Source organism: Diabrotica virgifera, chromosome 3 (genome assembly GCF_917563875.1).
Source record: "Diabrotica virgifera virgifera chromosome 3, PGI_DIABVI_V3a".
In the NCBI taxonomy this organism is placed as follows: Eukaryota; Metazoa; Arthropoda; class Insecta; order Coleoptera; family Chrysomelidae; genus Diabrotica; species Diabrotica virgifera.
In genome coordinates, this window is record NC_065445.1 from 99,099,330 (window position 1) to 99,125,937 (window position 26,608).

Consider the following 26,608-nt stretch of genomic DNA (forward strand, 5'->3'; position numbering starts at 1 on the left):
AACCATCCGAAAGGGTGTCATTTTTCAATGAAAATGAAAATTTTCAACCACGAATAAGCCAAAAAGTATTGAGTTAAAAAAAAATTATAGAACGGTTTTTACTTAGAATTAGGTTCTCTAGCCACTTCTGTGGTTATTTTGACCAAAAAATTTTCCACCCCTTGAAGGGGCGGGAACCGCCCCCAAGATAAAAGCGCCATAGTATATATGGTAGACTTTGTGTCTTAGCTATTCTCTACTTACTGTGAAAATATCAAGTAAATCAATGTAGTAGGATGGAATTCGGAGTCTAATACCCTCATTGACTGCCCTATAGTAGGTAATCAAATAATATGTTATTTATTCGACTTTTCAATTTTAATAAATTAAATTTTATTTCTAAATCAAATATAACCTAGGGAGTGATACAATAGAATAATAATCATAAAAACAGAATAATACGCATAAAAGATCTTTTATTAAAATACAAATACCATTATATAAAATACATACATTGGATACATTTACAAAATACATTTTAGAAACTGTAGTACGTATATACTTATGGGCGGCTATATAAAAATTTTTAGGGGGGCGACAGACATGAAGATGTTGCACATTGCATTTTGTATACAATGGATCACGATATATAGTTTAAAGCAACCCCGAAAGGCTAGGGGGCCCACGGCTCGCCCCTTCCCATGAGTATGGGCGCCTATAGGCTATGGTATACCCTAATAAAATATATACGAAATATAGGCACTTTCGTTTGAACACAAAGACAAGGTTAACTAAGGATACAATAGCATAATTTAAATAATTTTTGTGAAAACTGTCGAAATTTCTTGAAAATTATGTTCTTAAAAAGTAAACTTTACCTCCGAGCTGGCAGTGATTATATACACATAATATAATAGGTAACTAAAATCATTTAAATATATTCTTTTCTAAAGTATATATGAGGCGCTCAGAGCAACAGTGGCCTAAACCGCAAATTGAGCATTTTTAGATTAATATATCAATAAAAGCATCAATATTGAATCTTATTCGGATTAACAAGGGTGTACACAACCTACCTCTATATTTGGCTAAATAGCGCTCCATAATCTGTAGCCAATAAGTAATCTGTAATCCAATAAGCAGTGTAAATACGAATGCAAAGATTGAATTTATCTCAAAACTTCGTTTTTGGGGTTAGGCCACTGTTGTTCTGAGCGCCTCATATTATATTGAAGGTACAGAAATTTCTTAATCATTCCTCTGCATGTTTCTATTTGTCTCTTTTATTTATATTATCTCTTGCATTTACGCACACAGCCAAAAATAATTGTAAGCACGTAAGTTTAAGTGTAAGTTGTTTTTTGCCGTATAATATTTGTACCCGTTTCGATTTAGGGGGATTTACAGACTATAAAGTGATTCGTTTATTCAAACGAAGTTACTAAAAAAATTGTACAGTACCCTCTTTTTTTTCTCCGTTGCACGAAAAAAATCCAATTTTTACGTCGCCGTACTAAAATCATGCCTTAGAATTTCTAGCTAAGCTCCTATTATTATATTTTTCGTAAATAATGTAGGTACATTCAAAAATATCATTGAACAACTATAGACTTTTAATTTATGGAGCTCAAATGACCTTTACTAACTTTTATACTCTTTCCACAATTACGATATGAATTTTCAACGAAAACTTAGTTTTACATTATAAATTCGCAAAGTGTGTTTGGGTCATTCATTTCTGCGTCGCCGCCCCTGCAACACTTGGAACCGACCTACCGATGGATGGTGCATTCATATGTAGTTTTGTCTCCTGAATCCAAATTTGAAAACGGAATTTCGATATATCGAACCACATTCGAGATAAATGACCTCAAAGTCAAAAAAGCAAATTTTTTACTTAAGGAATACGATGTATGTCAATTCAATGTGTTTTTACGTAGATTACGAATATCATATTACCAGTTCGATACCTCAAACCAAATTCGATATAACCGATCTCAAAGTCGAAAAACTGAATTTTAGACTTGCACATGATGTACAATATAATGTAAATTTATACGTTTCTATCGCTAAATTTCCCACCTCTACAAGTTTCATCTCTTTTATCTCACAACTTCATGTTTTCCATCTTTTGCGTTATTTGCCGGTTATTAAGATGCTCATCACCAATGGCGGCTCGTAATGTTTTCAATAGGGGAGGCTATACCTAACTGTAAATTATTTAGACAAATTTGTATTAGCAAAAAAAAATCCGCCAAAAAAATTTAATTTAAGGCCCCATTTTTTGACCATTTTTTATTTACATTTTATAATATCATCATAATTCATAATTATTTCATAATGTCATATCATTTTAAAAATAGTTAGTATAATTGTAAAAGTGTATTACCAAAGTTTGTGTCGTTTATTTGTTAACAATTCTATCTCTGTAAGTAGATATGCATATCAAAATAAATACAGATTTGAAGTTTTGCAGTCCATACAGGATGAAGCTTCACATTCTGTAAGATACTCAACTGAATTTTTTTAATTCTAAAAGCGGCTTACTCTGCGAATGCAAAAACACGGTAAATTACCGATATTTTGCTTTGCATTACAGATATCGGAAAAAGTTATTTAAACAAGTTATTCCAAATATTATTCTAATCCCACATACCAAATTTCATCACAAAATTCGCACTTTTAGTTTTTTCATTATTTGTAGTCAGGATCCTGAAATCCGCAGAGGAGGCTGCTGGCCGAAAAATCTCACTTGCCGGATCTCCGGGCAGCGTGTGCGTTAAGCGATGTGCAGCTCTAAGGAGACCGGGTCTTCTTAAACCATCCTTAAACGCTGCTGGGCTACGCGGAGCATTAGCAAGTGAGATTTTCTGGCCAGCAGCCTCCTCTGCGATTTTAGGATCCCGACTACAAATAATGAAAAAACTAAAAGTGCGAATTTTGTGCTGAAATTTGGTATGTGGGGTTAGAATATTATTTGGAACAACTTGTTCAAAAAACTTTTTGCGATATCTCTAACGCGAAGCAAAGTAAACAAAACAGTGTGGCGTGTGTAAAAAATTTATGGGGAGGCTAAGCCTCCCTTACCTCCTCTGACCAGCCGCCACTGCTCATCACTGTATATTATGTACAAATATATAGTGATATAGAAATAATGTTTGCTAACCCTAAACAAAGTTTTCTTTATGATAATGCTTGCAGTCGCAGCTTGTTATTAATACCACAATGCTTTGTGAAAGATAAGGAAGCCTAGAATACTGTTAAACATTTTTTTTTTGTATTTCTACCTATTAGATGCCCACTTAAACTCAAATTGAATATCTATCACAGATTCAATTTTATAAACACATATAGAATTACGAGAATCAGAAACGTTTTTGGTGGAGAACAATCGAGGTCTGTATTTTCTCCTTTAAGGGGATGGGTACGAAATTTCGGTTTCAATGCTATTTAAATGGGATTAATTTTTTCCGAATACTGAGAAAACTAATAAGTATTTTTGAAAAATTTAAACGCAGAATGAAAGATTACGTTATTAACGAGGGCCAAAAGTCCCTGAAAACTTCTATAATGTTTATTTTAATAAGTTACAGGGGTGAAAAACTAACAGAAAATTTAGTGTGATTTTTAATTTCAAATATCTCATTCAAAAGAAACTTTTTATTCATTCTAAGGGACTTTCGGCCCTCGGTAATAAAGTAATCTTTCATTCTGCGTTTAAATTTTTCAAAAATACCTTAGTTTTCTCAAGACTCGAAAAAACTGATTACATTTAAAATGCATTGAAAATTTTGACAGGCGTCAAAATGTTGCATTTTGTTCCTTTCCCCTTAAACAGAATGAACATAGGTATATCTTATTTTAAGGTTGGCATATATTTTGGCCATTATTAATATCTGATCAAGTAGCATGTCGGTTTGGGCTTTTTAATAAAAGAAATTCTTGACTACAAAGCGTAGTCGCAATTTTTCATGTATCTCTGAATAATGAATTAATAACGTACCTATAGTAGGATGACGTACAACGGATTTCCGAAAAAAAAAAACAATAAAATAAGTTATGATTAGATATACTGTCTGAGAATATTATTCAGCTACTTTGGAAGACGATAGTCAGTTATAGTTTATAGTATAAATAAAAAATATATATCAGTGTCATAATAACTACAGTAAAAATTAAATATTTCGATTTGGAAAATATTCAATAAGTATTAGATTAGTTCAAAAACTCTATAAAACAAAAGTTACTTAGAATTAGTTAATTTATCCATTTCCGAACTTATTTTAAACATGATTTTTCGCCTTTTCATGCAATTCGGAGTTGACCCTGATAATTATACCACAGAACAGAGAACAACCAACACATGTGTTCGTTGTTCTCTAATTAAACTCCAAAATGGTCATTTTCTGGGCTAATACATGCCATATTATACACCAAATTCCTGATTGAAAAATGAACGCACTGTATAAGTTAAAATCGGATATTTTATCAAAAGCGCATTCGCAAATATTTCTTTCTTCCTTACTTCTAACCAAAAGTTTTACAGTAGAAAAATTATCCAAAAATATATAACTATTACAAATATGTAGATTTATTTTGACGATGCTCATAATACAAAATCTAAAATAAAATAAAACTAATATTTTTTTTCATACTACAACTCTGTGTGTGTTTTATTGGTATTGGTTTTCACATCCAACTGGCCAGTCAATTTCATAATGATTTTTTAGACTATAACTTATCACTCAGGGTAGTAATGTGCAATGTGTATGCATAACTGTCTGGTTATTTTAGTAAAGTCGACTTTATTGTCTTTACAAAGAGACGCTAATAAAATTGTATCCGAACGTCTGTGGTCCCTCCGGTGAGTACCAATCCCACAAGGACAGAAATTATTTTAATTTATTAAATTTTTATTGAATTCGATTCAATTTTTTGAAATTCGAACTCACAACCTTTCGGTCCAAAGGTAGGCTCTTTTACCACTGAGCCACGAATGGGGTTCCACAACTGGAAATTTGTTATTATTTATTATTCGCTGGGAGAGTTGACATGGAGGAGATATGATATGATAATGATTCAGTGTTTCTCATAGTGACACAAATTTAAAAAAATTGAGGACGGCCTTTCGTACATTATAAGTTTATTTTTAAAATACCTACTTAGCCCATCCATACATAACACAACATAAAAAATGAAATAGAGTTGTAAATTAAGTTAATTATGCCTGATTGCACCAACAATAATGGTAATCCATTGTGGCAAAGTGAAAATTGATCTAAAACTCAATGGTGCAACGCTTATGATTCGTAAGCTGAGCTTAAGCCACGTCTTAAGCTTAAGATAATGTTGGTGCAGCCAGGCATTAATAATTCTCAATAGAGCTTAAAACGTATTTGCTTGCGTTTCAGATTGATCAATATTGCGTCAATACCAGACCGTGATATTAGTATAATAATTACTAAACACGTTATTGTTAGTGTAAACAGATCTTGGAGACGTATATTTGAAAACGTTCTATTTTCAATCAAGGAATAATTCAGAACAAATTGCTGACAGACGTTATGTGAGGCCGCAAGCAGCGATATATCCAAATTGTTAACACGTTAGAAATTTGTATTAAGGTGAAAAGTAATATCTATCTTTTTTGGTAAAAGTCTTGATCTGAACCCGAGTTGGGCCAAAGCGTGGAAGCCTAACATCACAGAGTAATTTGAATATCACATTTTTGTTTATATCTACTATACAGGGTGATTGATTAGTGGGGTAAAGTTCAATAGATCCGCTATAGTAATAGATAGCAATAAAAGTTAATAACAAAAATTTTAGCCACCTTTGAGCTTCACATTACAAAATTAGTTAGAATGTTACAGGGTGTTCGATAACACAGTGGCAGACCAAACTTATGTTTTTTTAAATGGAACACCCTATATTTTATTTTAAATTCGAAATCCTGTTAACTTCTACATGACAAAAATATAAAGGTTTATTATGTTATACAGGGTATTTACAAAGTTATAACCAATTTTATATGAAAATCGTAACAAGTTCAAATCCCTGTATAAATAAAAATAAACAAAACAGCAATGGTTTATTAATGCCATATTTTTTAGGTATTGTCAAAATTATCAAAAATGATATCAGAAATGACACCCTGAAAAAAAAATACAGGGTGAGTCAAAACGCAATACATTATTTTCTCAGTAATTTTAAATGGAACACCCTGTATTTTATATCACTATTGAAAATTACCGTTACCGTACTTTAATTTTTAGATGACATTCCCTATGTCTAAATTTATTAGTTTTCGAGATATTTTAATTTTTCAATGGACAGTAGCGCGGCCACCCAAATCACCAGAATTTAATAAACTGGACTGATTTTTTTGGGGTTACGTTAATAATGAAGTTTATAAAATACCTCCAACAACAAGGGATGAGATGAAAAATAGAACACAAAGTGTATTTCGATGTGTTAATTTACAAACGCTTCGTAGAGTAAGTAGCTCATTTAATGATCGTTTTTAGGCGTGCATAAATGTGTTAGGAGGTAATTTTGAACACCTTATGTAATTATATTAAAAATATTTTATTAAAAGCAGCTTCTAATTTTTTCAAACATGGTCTTTTTTGCAAAATGTATTACTGATAAATTATTTTTCGCTCTGTATTTGTTACATTGTTACATTTACATACAAAAGTAGTGTTTAATTGTCTTCACAAAAATTTGTGTTTTGTGTTTGTGTGTTTTTTTTTGTACAATGTATTACTAATAAATTATTTTTATTTCTTTATTTGCTACATTGTTACATTGACTACCGGATTCAGTGCCGGTTTAACCTAACTTCGGGCCCTGGGCGCTGAATATTTAGGGGCCCCTTAATTGCTATTCGTTGTCAGATTTTTTTACAAGAAAACACATTCATGTATTTATACTCGCAAAATCCATAAAGAATTTTTAGCAAACAAGAAGAATACCAAACGTAAAAAATATTCCAAAAATTACATTTAAAAATGTATAAAAAAACAGAAAGTTAGACAAAACAACACATGACAAACAAAAAATATATTCTAAAAAATACATCAATGACAACAATTAGATCACTTTTTTGCTTGACTAGGCATTAGCAATCTGTCAGATAATACTATCACAATTCAGTTGCTCCAGGTCTTCATTTTCTATAATACAATCAATACATAGTGATATGCGTCTAGATTTTCTTGACCCAAATTTGGCGTTAAATATATTTTTATTCTTTTTAAAGCCGAAAAAGACAGCTCAACTGATACATTAGAAGTTGGTATCGTGAAATATACTTGCAGTAAAGGTAAAATATTGGGAAATGTTGCCTTTACAATCTTTACATCCTGGATGGGATGACACCAAATTTTATAAATGTTTGTTCAACTTTTGACATAATGTTATAGAATGGGTAATTTCGTTATACAAGTTCTCTTTGGTTTCATCAACATATTTTTTATATTTCACATATAAAGTATTAATTGACGTCTTGATTGCTTCTTTATCTAGCGTAGAAAATCATATAACAGCTGATGTAACATCTTTGTAGCATATATCCTCGTCTTCGCAAAAAAAATATTTTTGGCTTCTAGTTCAATTTCTCTTGACATATTTCTTACGTCTCCAACAAATCCCAAAATAGATGTCATTATTTCTACTCCAATTGACACGTTTAAGTCCACAGTTTCTTCACGTTCACGTATTGCTTTTGCATTAACTCATTCCAAAGTTTTTGTCCAAATCAGTGTCAATAGAACTGTCTCAAAGATTTTATTCAGCAGTGTCTTGGCTTCATTTTTAATTGTTAATTTTTCGTCTCTGTTATTGCTTATCTGGAAAAACTACTGTATGATGGACTACTGTAACTAAAGCATTTACAGCGTCAAAAGTTTCTACAAGCTTTGATTTCATTACTTTCAAGAATTCATTGCAAATTTGGTGAGACAGATAGCTAACTGAACCTTTTTATTTATTCGCATTCCGTTGTAAATGCTCAGCTAAGAAGTAGTCAAATTTAGCCTAGTTGGCAACTTAAGTAATTTCCTTTATGATGACTCATTAAATCCTCATTGCATCAACGGAAAGCTAGTCCTTGAGAAGCAAGTCATTTAGTAGTGACAACAACTCTTCTTAGGACGTTTATCCAATAGTCAGCTTCGCATTTTACTTGCTCTTTCAAGGCAGCTTCTATAACTCCAATTAATATTAATGATAATCTTGTCATTTATGTAACAATAGAGTTCAGATGAAATTTACTTTCTTCGTGAGATTTGAGCAAAATATTGAAATGTTTCCAGTGGGTCCATCCAAATTCAGTTAAACTATTTTTTCAAATGAAAATAATTTGCAAGGGCAGGTAACAAAACAGCTTTAACACTTGCGTCGTATATTAGCCAATCTCTCTTTTCTTTGCCTCCATTGGGTTTTCCTCTATAAAAGTTGCTTTTATTTAATCTTGTATAATAAGCTTTTTCTCCATCTTCAAACATTTTTTTACAATGTTCTAAGGAATCACTTTTTTGTTTAAAAGTTCACAGTTTGTATAAAGACATCAGTCTTAAAATCAGACCATTTCGAAATCGTAGGTATTTCGTCGTCTTTTTTTTCTGTTTTGGAAAAAACGTAGATTATTTAGAGGACTTTACCTTTTTATTAGTAAAAGGAACGGGCCTTACGGGCCCCTCCGGGGCCCGGGCCCCTGGGCGCCCGCCCCAAGCGCCCAGTGCATAAACCGGCACTGACCGGATTGATAATCAATAATCGTCAATTGTCAATTCAGTCATGGCTTACTTAAAATTTAGATAAATTTAGACACCTAAAATAATTTGCTCTGAAAAATGAAAATATCTCGAAAACTAATAAATTTGGACATAAGGAATGTTATATAAAAATTAAAGTACGGTAATGTTACTTTTCAATAATGATATAAAATACAGGGTGTTCCATTTAACATTACTGAGAAAATAATGTACTTGCTCACCCTGTATTTGATATAAAGAAAATTAGCAATGTCAATAATCCTTGAAAATTTTGACAATAAATAAAAAAATATGGCATGAATAAACCATTGCTGTTGTGCTTATTTTTATTTATACAGGGAGTTGAACTTGTTACGATTTTCATACAAAATTCGTTATAACTTTGTAAATACCCTGTATAATATAACAAACCTTTATATTTTTGTGATGGAGAAGTTAAAAGGATTTCGAATATAAAATAAAATATAGGGTGTTCCATTTAAAAAACAAAAGTTTGGTCTGCCACTGTGTTATCGAACACCCTGTAACATTCTAACTAATTTTGTAATGTGAAGCTCAAAGGTGGCCAAAATTTTTGTTATTAACTTTTATTGCTATTTATTACTAACGCGGATCTATTGAGCTTTACCCCACTAATCAATCACCCTGTATATTATTCGATTGGTTTTATATTTGCCCTAATTTTAAATATAATAAGGCATAAGAATTAGTTTTCGTTGTTGGGAGTTGGGAATATTCTATTGTCACTGAGTATTCTGTTTAACTTGAAATATTGTTAATATTAGGCTATATTCTAATCACACTACATAAATAAAATGGAGGATTAATTTAAATAACTAAGGGCCGCGGTTGTTCGAACGCTAATCAACAATGATCACTATCAAATATTTAATTACTGCCACCAAAACTGTCAATGTCAACTTTTATTGGGTTGCTGAAAACATAATTGATTATAATTATGAGATTAGTTAATCAATTAACATAACAATTATTAACATAATTGATTTAGTAATTTTATAATTGTAATCAATTATGTTTTCAGCAACCCAAACAAAGTAGACATTGACAGTTGGTGAGAGTAATTAAATATTTGATAATGATCATTGTTGATTAGCGTTCGAACAACCGGCCCATTTAAACTATAAGTTAGGTAAGTATAAATAATTAACACAAATAATTAAATATTTACGTGTTTAGGATGAATTATCATCCTGAAAAGATAAATGTCGTTACCACTTCGGACAAATGTCAATTTAACAAAATATCTTCTTGTAGTTGAACTTTCCATTCATAAGTAACAATTTTTTATTATCGCGTGGTCCATTTAGTAAGTTCAAATTTGTTCAAATCTAAGAAAAAATAAAATAAAAATGAGTTAAAACTTTACTTATGAGGTAGTAGGTTGTAACAATAGCCTAGCAACCCCATTATAATTAATTATAATGGAAATGTATACAATTTGACGAGCTATTGTCTAAATAATGGTTATTTTATAAAAATAAGATTCACAATTATTATGTTCCAAGTTGGCCTTCACTTCTCACTATAGTGCCACGTGTTTTCGAGCAGGGATGTATACAGGGTGTTTCATTAATAATTATCCATATAGTAACTAGAGAAACCTTAGCACAAAATACGAAGATTTAACCTAAAACACTTAAATAAAATGTGGTCCCTTACTGAGTTACAGGGTGTTTTATCTAAAACTTAAAAAAAATTTTTACTCAGCATTTTAAAACTATTCGACGTATCCTTTTCATACTTGGCAGAAAGTATTCTACGCCACTGGAGGAATTACTATTTTAGTACCGTTTTTAGATTCTCCAATACTTTCAACGTAAATAATATACTTCTCATTGGTAACAATAAAGTCATTAGTTTTCGACATATTTTTTTTGACTCAAATTTCGACTTTGATTAATTTATGATATGATTCATATGATTAAAATTTAAAAATTATTTGTACCCAGTACTTTAAAACTATTTGGGGTATCCTTATCATACTTGGCAGAAAGTGTAGGTACTGTACACCCTACTAAATTAAGATAAATAAACGTTTCTAGCTACTACCAGAGGCGTACGACAGGGGATAGTGGCTGGTTGACCCTTCCCAAATTCTACGCCACTGACGAAATTGCTATTTTAGTGTATTTTTTGATTTTCCAGTACTTTTTATGTAAATAATATACTCTTCATTCGGAACGACAAAATGATTAGTTTTCGAGATATTTGAAATTAAAAATGAAGCGACACAATACATTAATCAAAATAACCGTGTCGTTTCATTTTTAACTTCAAAGATCTCGAAAACTAATGACTTTATCGTTACGAATGAAGAGTATATCATTTTCATAGAAAGTATTGGAGAATCCAATAATTGAACTAAAATAGCAATTCCGCCAGTGGCGTAGAATTTGGAAAGGGTCAACCATTCACTTTCCCCCGTCGTAAGCCTCTGGCAATAGCCAAAAACGTTGGTTTAACATAATTTAGTATTTTGTACAGTACCTATACTTCCTGTCAAGTATGAAAAGGATACGTCGAATAGTTTTAAAATGCTGAGCAAAAATAGTTTTTAAATTTTTAGATAAAACACCCTGTAACTCAGTAAGGAACCACATTTTATTTAAGAGTTTTAGGTTAAATCTTCGTATTTTGTGCTAAGGTTTCTCCAGTTACTATATGGACAATTATTAATGAAACACCCTGTATATCCCCACAATAATTTAAATCTTTTAACATCGACTTTATGTCGTCATGTTCATTATTTTTAATACATTAATCATGTAATTTAAGGGTCTTTTGGTCCATTTCTGTAGCTAGTTCCAAGTACTCATGTGCTTAGACGTTCTCACTGATGATGGTCAGATAGGACCGAAAACGTCCTGATGTATTTTATTAATTCATTTAAATAATTTTAAATTTTTTTAATAAAAATTGAATATACCATTTTATATTTGAAGTTATACTACATAGATTTTGAAATTATACTAGATTTTGTATTTTTATCACATCGTTAAAATAATTTACAGTATTATCTACTATAATATATTTTTATATAATACAATTTTAAATTTTATATACATATAGTTGAAAACACTAAAATAATTATTTACATTTATAAGAGTATAGCTCATATTTTTATATTGTTATGTATACGTATATAAAAATTGATGGTTCCATCATCGTCATTTTAAGTACCTAGTACTCCTAAGGTATATATTTTTATTTTAGTTAAATTTGTATTATGAATTCTGAGTAGGTCTGTAAAATTGATTTTACTGAATCAATTTGCAAATTTAGCTGTGGAAGTCGAGTCAAAATAATACGGGTTCATTATCAAGCCTGGTTCTATATTAGTACTCAGATTAAACCATGTCTGAGAAAGTCCGATTATAGATTGGAAATAAACCTATAAAACGAACAATAGAGGGAGATATTAAAACTTCATAAACAAGTATAAACAAATAATATCGATTTAAAATTTTTGGATGGCAGTCCTAATAGTCGTTTTATGAAATAAGTACTATTTGTAGATTCGAGCTGTTGTAGTTGACGGGCAGGGTTTGAAAACAGTTTTAACACTTATTTTATTGATAACTAGTATCGAATCGTATTTACTTCGGTGGTGCTGATGGAGCAGTTGGATTTGAAGGAGAACCTCCTTTCATACTATCTTGGTAAGATGGCGGAGGTGGTTCTGATGCACCATCTAAAAAATATTAACTTAATTGATGGATTTGATCGTTACCTGATAGAAATTCATTTTATCTAACAACAAAACACTGAAAGCTTTTTTTTTAATACTGTTCAAAAACTTACATCGGTCTATAAAAATAGATTCTACATACGCACTTCACTTTTTAGATCATAATCATGAGGAGTATTACTCACAGACTTACTCACAATCATTTAATAATACTTCGACGACCGGTTTCGATCTCTACAATATTCAGATCATCGTCAGGTCGGCGTTACAAGTAGTTAAATGCTACAATTAAAGAAAGCCAGAGTTAGAACATTGTCTGGTTGTATCAAAATGCAAATAGAAAGCCCAAAAATTTTGAAAGGTATGTAACTGTTGACATTTCAGAACAATAAACTGGTACATACGTATGCACACATATGAGAAACAGGTACTCATAAGCACGCATACGCACATAGATGCACGCGGTTTATGACTATGTGTTAAATTAAGTTAAATTTTAAAATTATTAAAAAAATTTTCTAAAAAACTAAAAAACTATATAATTTTGATCCACTTACATGCCGTTACAAGGGAAGCTTTGTAAGTTCATCGATAACATGTTTAAACGTCCAGATTATGCTAATAGGATAGCTAGGTGAGGAACTGGGTAAGCGGACATGCTTCGTAGGTCAAAACACAGTGAATTGGAATGGATCCTGAAGGCAGATATGTGATATGAAACAGAGATATATGTATTAGTTATGAGATTTCTTATGAGACACCTTTCAAAATGTTGGGCTTTCTATTTGCATTTTGATACAATCAGACAATGTTCTAACTCTGGCTTTCTTTAATTGTAGCATTTAACTACTTGTAACGCAGACCTGAAGATGATCTGAATATTGTAGAGATCGAAACTGGTCGTCGAAGTATTATTAAATGATTGTGAGTAAGTCTGTGTTTCTTTACTTCATTTAAGAAATACAGGTATAATTCTGAATGACCGACTTGAGATAAACAGCTCCCCTCGCTCCTCAACCTATTCAGTTAGACTTTAAGTATTGAAAGTTTTCGGCGGTTTATTGTTAAATATATATATATATATATATATATATATATATATATATATATATATATATATATATATATATATATATATATATATATATATATATATATATATACACCGTTCTTAGGCGTCAACGCCCTTCGGTAGGGATCTATGGAGGAGTATCACCAAGCCGCAAGCCCTTATCCCTTGCCGTACTGCTCCTCCATAGGCCGATCAGACGCCAGTTTAAATATATATATACAGGGTGTAACAAAAATACAGGTCATAAATTTAATCACATATTCTGGGACCAAAAATAGTTCGATTGAACCTAACTTACCTTAGCACAAATGTGCACATAAAAAAAGTTACAGCCCTTTGAAGTTACAAAATGAAAATCGATTTTTTCCAATATATCGAAAACTATTAGATATTTTTTATTGAAAATTGACATGTGGTATTCTTATGGCAGTAGTATCTTAAGAAAAAATTATAGTGAAATTTTGACACCCCTTAAAAATTTTATGGGGGTTTCATTCCTTTAAACCCCCCAAAGTTTTGTGTACGTTCCAATTTAATTATTATTGTAGTACCATTAGTTAAACACAATATTTTAAAAATTTTTTTGCCTCTCAGTACTTTTTCGATAAGTTAGTTTTTATCGAGATATTTTGAATATTTGTCAAATCCACCACATATTTGTATATGGTTAAGTACGATTATGGAGACTTGGTAAAAATATGAAAATTTATTTATGATTTACATTTTTAGGTATATTTTGAACCATATTAAAAAAGAAGCCACATCTGGATAAAAGGTTACTTATCGAAAAAATACAAAGAGGCAAAAAAGTTTTAAAAACACTGTGTTTAACTAATGGTATCGCTGTAATAGTTTAATGGGAACTTACACAAACATTTGGGGGGTTTAAAGGCACAAAACCCCCATAATTTTTTTATGTAAACATATTAAAAAAGACGCCGCATCTCGATAAAAACTGCCTTATCGAAAAAATATTAAGAGGCAAAAAAGTTTTGAAAATATTGAATTTAACTAATGGTACCACAATAATAATTTCATTGGCACGTACACAAAAGTTTGGGGGGGTTTAAGGGAATAAAACCCCATAAAATTTTTAGGGGGTCCACAAATTTCACTGTAATTTTTTCTTAAGATACTACTGCTATAAGAATGCCACATGCCATTTTTCAATAAAAAATATCTAATAGTTTTCGATATATTCGAGAAAATCGATTTTCATTTTGTAATTTCAAAGGGCTATAACTTTATTTATGTGCATATTTGTACTAAGGTAAGTTAGGTTCGTTCGAACTATTTTTGGTCCCAGAATATGTACTTTAATTTATGACCTGTATTTTTGTTACACCCTGTATATAAATCCTGAAAAACATTTATTGCTAAATAATTACCGTCTATCATTTCAAAACTATCTTGTTTTGCCATATCTGCTTTTGAAGGGGCCGATGGAGTACCGTCTTCTCTTGGAGCACTTGCGGAACTAGATGAAGCTCCTCCTGGTGGCATAGGCATCATCGGCATTCCTTTCTCTGGATAAGGAGGAGGTACACAAAAACCAGCCCCGTTGAGGACAACACAACCACCTGGTGGAGCAGGGCCTGTTGGATATGGAGGAGCTTTATCGCCTTCTGGAGGGTATGGAGAAGGATTAAGCGATGGATCATACATTGCAGGTGACGGGAATGCTCCTTAAAATAAAAATGATGATTTATGATATATACAAAGTGTCCTAGAAGAACTATTAATCCAGTACACTCATCACAAAAACTATCGCATAATTTACAAGGTATGAATTTTTAGTAAGACATTTTATTATACGTTTATGATGTTTCTGTATATAATCTAGGTGTATGAGCCCACACAAATCAACATTAAAAAATTAAAACTATGTAATGTTATGGGCATTTTGTCACAAAAAGGACTACTATATTGGAACATTTTATTTTTATCATTTGCGGTTTAGAATTTTTTTGTGTGTACATTAGTTTTCCTTTACATACTAAGTAAAAATGAGTACCTACTATAATGCAAGAAGTTTACACCTTATAGACAAGGCGAAAACGGCGGATTCGTTGGAAAAAATATTCCCATGTGATTTTTTTGCATATCACATTCGTGAGATTTTCCAGAATAAGATTCAAGAAGTCGCCCACGCGAAAAGTGGTCCAAATTTTTTTAAACAATTTTTTTTAATCAAATTGCAAAAATCAATATTTCCGGAAAATTTTTTTTATGTGTTTTGGACCATTCTGGACAAAAAAGGTGTTTTTTTCTAATTTTTTTCTAAAGTTGATCGTTTTCGAGTTATAAGCAATTTAAAATTGAAAAAAAATGAAAATTTGTGATTTTCAAGGCTTAATAACTCGGTTAGAAGAGTTGTATGGAGGTCAGAAAGTGACTTAATCAAAGTTTAAAGCCCCCTACAAGATCCTGAAGAAATTTTTGTCATTATTTTATTACTAAGCTGTTATTTCTAAGTAATAATAATGAGCGCCATGTACGCATTAGGCGGCAGTCAATAGTGAGTGCGAAAGAGTTGCCATTCCGGCAGTCAATACGCACTCACATTTACAGCCGCGTCAATACGATCTTACCGATTATTGTTAATAATTAAAAATAACAGCTTAGTTATAAACTAATGACACCAATTTCTTGAGGATCATGTAGGGGGGCTTTAAACTTTCATTTAGTCACTTTCTGACTTTCATAACAATAATATTCAACCGAGTTATTAAGTCTTAAAAATTGCCATTTTCGCGTTTTTCAAATTTTAAATTGCTTATAATTCGAGAACGATCAACTTTTATAGAAAAATTATCTTCTTCTTCTTCTTCTTTAGGTACCGTGCCCAAATTTTTAGGCGTAGGTAGCTTCCATAACAATTTGCCGATATCGTTCGCGATCTTGTGCGGCATGTAACAATTGATCTGCTGATAAGCCAGTCCATTGACGAAGGTTTCGGAGCCATGAATATTTCTTCCGACCAATTCCTCTTTTTCCGTCGATCTTTCCATTGAGTATTAACTGCAGCATCCTGTATCTGCTACCTCTCATTAAATGCCCCAGATATTCAAGTTTTCTCTTTTTTATCATCTTGGTTAAATCACCTTCGCCTTGACCTACTCTGTTTAAGACTTCTCTGTTTGAAATGCGTTGAACCCAAGATATTCTGAGCATTCTACGATACGACCACATCTCAAAGACTTCTAATTTGTTCATCATGTTGACCTTCATGATCCAGGTTTCACATCCATATAGTAATACAGGATACACATAAAATTTTAGGAACTTGATTCTTAGTTGTAAGTTCAGCTGTGAGTTGCTCAGAATAGATCTAAGTTTCATAAATGCTCCTCTTGCAATTTCTATACGAGTTTTAATTTCTTCATCCGGATTTAGTGTCTCGTTTATCCAACATCCTAGGTATTTAAAATGGTTAACTTTTGTTATTGGTTCATCACTGACAATTAGTTGCATAGGCCCGACGTCTTGTTTACTAACCACAAGTAACTTTGTCTTTGTTGCATTTCTGTTAAGTCCGTTATTGGAGCATTCTCTAGTGACTCGATCTATAAGGAATTGAAGATCTTCGATATTTTCAGCCATGATCGCGGTGTCGTCTGCATATCTGATGTTGTTAATAGTTTCTCCCCCGATTCGAACTCCACATTGTCCTTCCGAGGCTTCATTAAAATTATTTCTGAGTATACGTTAAACAAAGTTGGGGATAACACACAACCCTGTCTGACACCTCTTTGAATGCAAATTTTGTCTGTTTCTTTGCCGTCTACCAGAATAGAAGCTTCTTGATTCCAATATAGATGTTGTAAAAGTCTCAGATCTTTATCATCTATTCCAATCATTTCTAGATATTCAAACAACCTATCATGTTGAACTCTATCAAACGCCTTCTCAAAATCTATAAAGCAGACGTAAATTGGTTTCTGTACTTCCCATGATCGTTGAAGTAATGTTAACATTGAGAACAAAGCTTCCCTTGTTCCCAATCCTTCTCTGAAACCGAATTGTTTGTTTCTCATTGTCTCTTCACATTTCTGCTTGAATCTATTAAGAATTATCGTAAGAAGTAGCTTGAGAGAGTGGCTCATGAGACTAATTAGTCTAAAGTCTTTACATGATGATGTATTAGGTTTTTTTGGGAGTGGAATAAATGTAGACTCTAACCATATCTGTGGCATCATTCCAGTCTCGTATATATGGTTATATAATTATACAGGGTGAGGCAAATAAAGGGCCTATTAGAAATATCTCGAGAACTAAAGGCAACAGAATCATGAAAATTGGAATAAAGGGGTTTTGAAGGATGATCTATTAAATGAAAATATTTTCATCTCTTTGCAACTTCCGGTTATACCGGAAGTTGCTTATAACTTCGTTTTTTTAATGGGTATATTTTTACATTTTTGGATTCTCTTCGATGTCTCCTCTCTTAAAATATGAGGTTTTGTAATATTATACAGGGTATTTTAAAAGATATTTGCATTTTTTTATTAATTTCGTAGCAAAATTAACACCCTGTAGAATTGTAGTAGTTTGACATCTAAAACTCTACTTACTTTCAAATAATTTTTAATATACTCTACTATTGTTAAGAATCATTAGTATAGCTAAATTTTTAATTTTAGTATACAGGGTTGGTCGAAACTCGGAATGAGTATTTTCTGAGTTTTCTTAAATGGAACACCCTGTATTTTAGTATTGTAATGAAATGATATTTTATGGTACTTTTTTATTTCTTAAGCATTCCCTATACCTAACTGCTTTAATTTGTGCTTAATTGTTAATCGCACCAACAATCTTAAATACGTAGGTATTTTGATAGCTAAACCATTACCTATTGGTAATTTTAAGGACCTCTCTGTATTTATTTCTGAAAAATTATTTGGAATTGAGTATTTTCACGGCCAACCTAATAAAATTTTACGTATTTTTTGGTGCAATTAATGTTTAGCTTGAATCACCAATAACCCACAAATTAGAGCAGTTAGGTATAGGGAATGCTTAAGAAATAAAAAAGTTCTATAAAATATCATTTTATTACAATACAAAAATACAGGGTGTTCTATTTAAGAAAACTCAGAAAATACTCATTCCGAGTTTCGACCAACCGTGTATGCTAAAATTAAAAATTTAGCTATAATAATGATTCTTAACAATAGTAGAGTATATTAAAAAGCATTTGAACGTAAGTAGAGTTTTAGATGTTAAATTACTACAATTCTACAGGGTGTGAATTTTGCTACGAAATTAATAAATAAACGTAATTATCTTTTAAAATACCCTGTAAAATATTACAAAACCTCATATTTTAAGAAAGAAGACATCGAAGAGAATCCAAAAATATAAAAATATACAGGGTGTCCCATTAAAAAAAAAACGAAGTTATAAGCAACTTCCGGTATAACCGAAAGTTGCAAAGAGATGAAAATATTTTCATTTAATAGATCATCCTTTAAAACCCCTTTATTCCAATTTTCATGATTCTGTTGCCTTTAGTTCTCGAGATATTTCTAATAGGCCAGTTATCTGCCTCACCCTATAGGTATATGTTTGTTAGTTGTGAGACATTGTCGTCATCCAGAAGTTTGAGCCAGTCTGATGGTATTTGGTCAGGGCCTGGAGATTTCCTATTTTTGCTCTGTTTGATGGCTTTCTCTACTTCCGCTTTTAAAATACTAGGACCAGTATTCGTATACTTTGTGGTGTTAAGTGGTGGCCTCGTATCCAGGAAGAGCTCTTTTATATAGTTAGTCCATTCTTCCTTTTTTTCATCCAAGTCGAGAATTATTTTACCTTTGGAGTTTCTCATAAAGTGAGGAGTTCTTTTTTTCTGAGTGTAGGTAATTTCTTTGGGCTTTTTATGTATATTAAACTCGTCGTGTTTTCTTTGTAGTTCTTGCAGAAAAATTATAAGAGCCCTTTTTTGCCCAAAATGGTCCAAGAAACCTAAAAAAATTTGTCCAGATCGAAAATATTGATTTTTGCAATTTGTTTAAAAAAATTGTTTAAAAAAATTTGGACCACTTTTCGCGTGGGCGACTTCTTGAACCTTATTCTGGGATGTCTAACGAATGTGATTATGCAAAAAAATCTCATGGGAATATTTTTTCCAACGAAGCCGCCGTTTTCGCCTTGTCTATTAAACAAGCTGTTGATAGTGTGAAAAGAAACAAAATGCTGGACAACCTTCGTAACCTAGGTATACCTAAAAAATATATCATCCTCATAGACATTTTTATGAGACTAACATATTTTTATATAGCGTTTATAGGCTTATAGTTATAAGGTTCAAAAGCCGCAGTTAGAGTAGATGGAGAATTGACACTCCTATTTGACATCAACGTAGGAGTGCGGAACGGAGACGCACTATCAATCACGCTGCTTAATCTAGTTCTTGAGGCAATCATCAGAAAAACCAATGTAACCGGCCGGCCATATTAATACCAAAACAGCACAAATTACTGCATATTATGCATAATATTGCACAATAACATTGGTTTTTCTGATGATTGCCTCCAGAACTAGATTGAGCAGCGTGATTGATAGTGAGTCTCCGTTCCACAATCCTAGGTTACACTCCTCATAATATGCATAATATGCAGTAATTTGTACTGTTTTGGTATTAATATGGCCGGTTACATTGGGTTTTCTGATGATTGCCTCCAGAACTAGATTGAGCAGCGTGGTTGATAGTGCGACTGCGTTCCGCAATCCTAGGTTACACTCCTCATAATATGCAGTAAGTTGTACTGTTTTGGTATTAATATGGCCGGTTACATTGGTTTGTCTGATGATTGCCTCAAGAACTAGATTGAGCAGCGTGATTGATAGTGCGTCTCCGTTCCGCACTCCTACGTTGATGTCAAATAGGAGTGTCAATTCTCCATCTACTCTAACTGCGGCTTTTGAACCTTACAACTATAAGCCTGTAAACACATATAAAAATGTGTCAGCCTCATAAAAGTATGTATGAGGCTGATATATTTTTTAGGTATACCTAGGTTACGAAGTTGTCCAGCATTTTGTTTCTTTTCACACTATCAACAGCTTGTTTAAGGTCTATTCTTCTTGCATTATAGTAGGTACTTTATAGTAGGTATATTATGCAGACGATCATTGGTAGAAGCAAGTAACGACTAATGTAAGCGTTCAAAAAATAGCATTCAATTATCTTGAAGAACAAAAAGCAGAGCATAATCAGAAGAATTCCGTAATACGCCAGGGAAATAAGGCAAAAATATACCATGTTCGGGACACTCGAGCAGCCAGATTGCGAATGGGTTTTTTGGGTACTATATACCTAATACATTATAAATACAAAAATGCCCGTCACAGTTTGGACGAGAAATTTAGTTATTAACAAATAAGGGTCAAAAATGGGAGTTTTTTCGTTTAAATCGCTACAGGTAAAAATAGGGTAATTAAATATCTTATTTATAATATTTTTCTTTTAGTATCATTTGTTGCTTCGGATATTGCAAAATAAAACTAAAATTTCGAAAATAATAAATTTGCAATAACTTTTGCGAAAATGAATTTAAGACTTTCATATTGCAAGAAAAGTTGAGTTAAACAGTCGACACAATGCACAAAAAATTTTAAGACGATTCGTCAATTAGTTTAAATTTTATTCAATTAGTTTATCCCAAAGAGCTTTTTTTCGCAATGTTATTGTTCAGAAAATAATAACGATATAGCAATTTTGTGGAAACAACATGAAAGAAAAAAAGTCATGTTTTCAACGCATTTAAAAAAATCATTAAAAAGTCATTTTTATCACTCCGAAAACATTTTACTAAAATAGAGTAATTTTTGGCTTATAAATAATTTGAATAAGTTTGTTAACATTGACTGAAGGCTAAAATTGCAATGGGATTTGAAAAACTGGTATTTTATATAAATTTTCAAAAAAAACCTTTTTGCCTAGGTTAATTACGGTCAAAGTTAGCCATTTTTTTTATTTCATTGACGGCTACTTTGTTTATAACAATTAAGTAACCTAGCTAGAGCCATTTTGAAGTTGGAGGTATATAGTTTATGTGTAAAAGTTTGAGTAAACTTTGAACCTCAATAGAGTGGTTAACAAAGTTTTAAAAATGGCGTCCTAACGGAATGGATTCGTGGTCGGTGGAGGGAAATTATTAAAATCCGTGCACTCAAAAAATGAAACTGATTCTTCAAACATATGCTACGATTAATATCGCCGGAGCTTGTTGATGGATTTTGATCATTATTTCATTCATAGATTCTGACCAATAGAAAGCTACAGAAATCTAAATTAAATCGATAATTTTTGATAATTTCCCGTCGTCAAGTATATTACGTCAGATACCCTTCGTTGCTATGAAAAAATACATTCAGTGACATTAATGACAATTAATGTTTTAAAAATTATAAAAGTGATGACTTTCAACCGTAAAATATTTATAACAACTGTGTGTTTAATTGTACTAATTTTTACTTACATAAATAAATTACAATAAAATTTTGGCTTTGAACAGTTTTATTCATGAAATAATCGCAACAAATTGCACTCGATCTCTAAAATTAATATAGAATTTTTGCCCTCGTGACACTTTGACATAATTTCACTCGCCTTCCGCTCGTGAAATTAAAACTGTCAAAGTGTCACTCGGGAAAAATTCAATAATTTTAGAGCTCTTGTGCAATTACTATTGATAATTTTTTAAATTTGTATGTACTCATAGTCTTATAGAGTACGTTATGTACGTAGATCCCTACTTAACATTACAAAATGTTAGGGGGAACTCCGCTTATCACCCAGGGATATGAAAAACGGATTACGACCGATTCTAAGACCTACCGAATATACATATATAATTTCATAAAAATCGGTCAATCGGTCAATCGTGTCAAACACTGTGATAGGAGAATTTTATAGATGTAAATATATAGCTGGCTATTAACAAATAGGGGTTGGTGATAGAAGAGTGAAAATTAAGGGTTGTATGTATTTTTTAATTCTACATCCAATAAAATTAAGGTAGATAATTTTGTCCAAAAAAATTAAAAAATATCAGGGGAGCAAGCCCCTTATAACTTATGGGTATAAAAAACAGATTAAAACCTATTCTCCGCCCTATATAATATACGTGTAAAATTTCATAAAAATCGGCCAAGCCGTTTCGGAGTAGTATGGTAACTAACACTGTTACAGGAGAATTTGATGTATATAGAAGTACCTAACTGTAAATTAAATAATAAAAGTGGCTAACTTTGACCCTAATTAACCTAGGCAAATTTTTTTTCCGAAAATTCATGTAAAAATACCAGCTTTTGAAATCATAAAATAGATTTACTCTATAGTCAATATTGACAAAGCTATTCACATTGTTTATAAGTCAAAAGTGACTATATTTTACTAAACTGTTTTCGGAGTGATAAAAACGACTTTTTAATGATTTTTTTTCAATATTTTGAAAATATAACCATTCTTCTCGCACGTGATTTCCACAGAATTGCTATATCATTATTATTTTTTGAACAATAACATTGCAAAAAAAGCTCTTTGCGATAAACAAATTGAATAAAATTTAAACTAATTGACGAATCGCCTTAAAAATTTTTGTGCATTATTCGCGGTGTGCAAGTACTTGGAAGGGAATTGAGAAACGATCGTGCGCGAATAGCGGAGAAATATTGCAACTTTCTTAAATAATTCATATTCTCAATTGAAATTGTCAAATTGACGTACATTTCATATTTACTGTCATTGAAGAAGAAACATTATATGTTGCTCCACAATATTGATATGATATGCAATTATTATATAAAGGTAAATTTAATTAATTGTATTTTGCTTGCAGTACTGCATTTTAATAACTAATTTTATTTACTACATACAATTGTTTACGTTTTAATATCATAACCTGAATCTTATTTTTTCTTCTTATTATTTTTTTGGACCATGGCCTTGACAATTATCCAGTAACTAGGACTAATATAATTGGCCAATATAATTAAAAGTGCGAATAAAGTTGCAGAGCGTAGAAATAGGTGTTGCTTTGCCGAACTTGCACGGAATGTTTGACTCAACTTTTCATGCAATATGAAAGTCTTAAGGCCATTTTCGCAAAGTTATAGCACATTTTTTATTTTTGAAATTTTAGTCTTATTTTGCAATTTCCAAAGCAAAAAATGATAGGACCAAGATTAAAAAAAGTGCCATTTTAAACCTTGGCTCATCTACTAAAAGAAAAATATTATAAATACCTAAGATATTTAATTACCCTATTTTTACCTGTAGAGATTTAAACAAAAAAACTGCCATTTTGACCTTATTTGTCAATAACTAAGTTTCTCGTCCGAACTGTGATGGGCATTTTTGTATTTATAATGTATTAGGTATATAGTACCCAAAAAATCCATTTGTAACCTGGCTGCTCAAGTGTCCCGACAAAAACCTTATTTCTCTGGACTATAAGTAGCGAAATTAATGCATGTATTTCCAGTGGGAATCGTACATACTATGCTAATAAAAGAGGGATAACATCGAAATTATTAAATAAAAGGACCAAAATGACTATCTACAGAACATTGATTAGATCCGTAGTAACCTGTGGCTGTGAAAATTGGGTAACGACGAAAAAATATGAAGCGCAACTTAAGGCATTCGAGAAAAAGATACTGAGAAAAGTATATGGCTCGGAGCAAGAGGAAGACTGCACATGGAGAATCAGGAGAAACGACGAGGTTAATGAATTGAATGAAGGATGGCATTGTAGGAGTTGTGAAAACTCACAGACTGTCATGGTTGGGACATGTCCAGCGACAAGAAGATGCATAAACAGCAAAGAAAATATAATGAAAGCCGAAAAAAAAGGAAGGCCCAGAACGAGATGGTTGGATCACGTGGAAGACGATCTGAACACCAAATATAAGACAATGGAGGAGACGGGTAGAAGAGAGATCTGAATGGAAGGACATAGCTAGACAGGCAAACCCCATCCAGGGTTATGATGAGAAAAAAAGAAGAATGCAAGCAGAAGTAGTCCAAATTTTAGTCTTTAAAGACGGGGCAATAATTTGAAAACTATGTGAATCAACCAATCCAGCATTTTAAAAAGGTTTAAAGAAACTGAAGGTGAATTTAAATAGAAACTTCAAAAATAGTAACAATAGAACACCACTTTCAGGACGTCTCTAGGTGCGTCACCTTGTCATACTACATTCAGGCAGCTGCAGAATGATCTCCCCTTTCATTATGTTCGAATGTATGTAAATACGGCTGGAAACAGATTAAACACATTTGAAATTAGGGCCACAATGCACGTTACTGCTTCACTGTTAACCAGAGCACAAGTGTAGTATATTTAAGACGTTCACTAAGATATTTAAAGTTTTGGGTAAAGTTTTTGAGAAATGTGTATACAAAAGAATGTATAGCGTCCTTAATAAATACAATATATTATGAAGAAATAGTTTATTTTACAATATATTATGTTCTAACCAACACGGATTTCTGCCTGGAAGATCAACAGAGGGTGCTACTGCTGAATTACTCAGTTTCATTCACACTGCACTGGATCGGGGTGATTTTGTGGGTGCACTTTTCTTTGATCTTTCAAAGGCATTTGATACTATAAACGTAAGAGTTGCTATAGAGAAGTTAAAAAATATTGGTTTTCGGGGTCAGTTCTCATTATGGCTGTCATCATATTTACATTCTACGAAAATTCTCGTTAAACTTAATAACTGTCGATCATATTATGGTGATGTTGATATTGGGGTTCCTCAGGGTTCAATACTGGGACCTTTAATAGTCATATGCTATGTTAATGATATGCCCAAATATTTCAGATCAAATAACATATTTATGTACGCAGATGACACAACTATTGCTACATCTGCTTCAAGTGTTGAGGAATTAACTGTCTTACTAAATGTTATATCAGAAGACTTTACAGGATGGTGTAAAAAGAATGCTTTGGTTGTTAATGCTAAAAAGACCACTAGCATGCAATTCTACTATAGATCTAACTCAAGTCATCAGTTCTCTATCAAAGTAAATGATAGCGTGGTTCATTCGACAACTACCACTAAACTTTTGGGCTTTGGGTTTGTATCTAGATGGTAATATGAGCTGGGAATCTCAAATTAATCACGTTTGCAAGAAAATAAATAGTAGCTATTACGCAATTTTACAATTAAAAAGTTTTTTTACAATTGAACAGTTATTGAATATTTATTATGCAATTGTGTATTCTCACTTGGCCTGTAATATAAATCTTTGGGGTAGTGCTGTGAGTGCTACAAGAGTATATGTCTCTCAAAAAAGGATAATTAGATTAATTTTCAATTTGCCATACAGGTTTTCATGTCGACAATATTTTAGAAAATATAACATTTTAACAGTACCTTCTATTTATATTTTTAAATGTATACTGTATGTAAAATCTAATATAACTACGTTTCATTCAAACTCTTATTATCATCAGTACCTACCCCACAAGACAAAATGACTTTATAAGACTACCAAAACATAATACTGGACGATACGAAAAATCCCAGTATTATATGGGTATAAGACTTTTCAATCATCTTCCCAATGGTATTAGATCTGAAATAAACCCAAATAAATTTCGAGGCAAACTAAAATCGTACCTATTGCAAAATTGTTTCTATAGTGTAGGCGAATATAGTTATTATTATCTTAATAATTTTTAAGTGATATTTTATATATACGTATATTTGTATTTTAAACTGACGTATCCTATATCATGTAAATGATCTTGCAGGACAAATAAAGTATTCTATTCTATTCTATTCAATTCTATTCTATTAACGCCTGGGTTAATAGTTTTACAAATGAGTCCAGATCTTCAATTTTGGGATCCGCTAGACATATCTAGTTTATGCGATATATGTGAGTGAGTTGTTCAGTGTAATATAAGAGTAACCCGAAATTTTGAAAGAGTAAGCATGTTTTAAGGCTACTGTAAATGTCACGCAAAGTTCTTAGTGTATCGTGAGGCATCCCTGACAGGCGGATCGGTATATTAGGAGGGTTTCTGAGGAAGATATAGCGAC

At 31.8% G+C, this 26,608-nt stretch overlaps 1 protein-coding gene across 1 annotated transcript in view; it reads right to left on the reverse strand.

The window, feature by feature from the left end:
• Positions 1-438: 438 nt before the first annotated feature.
• LOC114334669 (arrestin domain-containing protein 3-like) overlaps positions 439-26,608 on the reverse strand; it is a 121,129-nt gene continuing 94,959 nt past the window's right edge. The window contains exons 8-9 of the mRNA XM_050645327.1: positions 14,929-15,225; positions 439-12,471 (exon numbers count right to left, since the gene is read on the reverse strand). Of these exons, the coding sequence (XP_050501284.1) occupies positions 12,377-12,471; positions 14,929-15,225 (392 nt within the window). The 3' untranslated portion in view covers positions 439-12,376. The remainder of the gene's footprint in view (positions 12,472-14,928; positions 15,226-26,608) is intronic.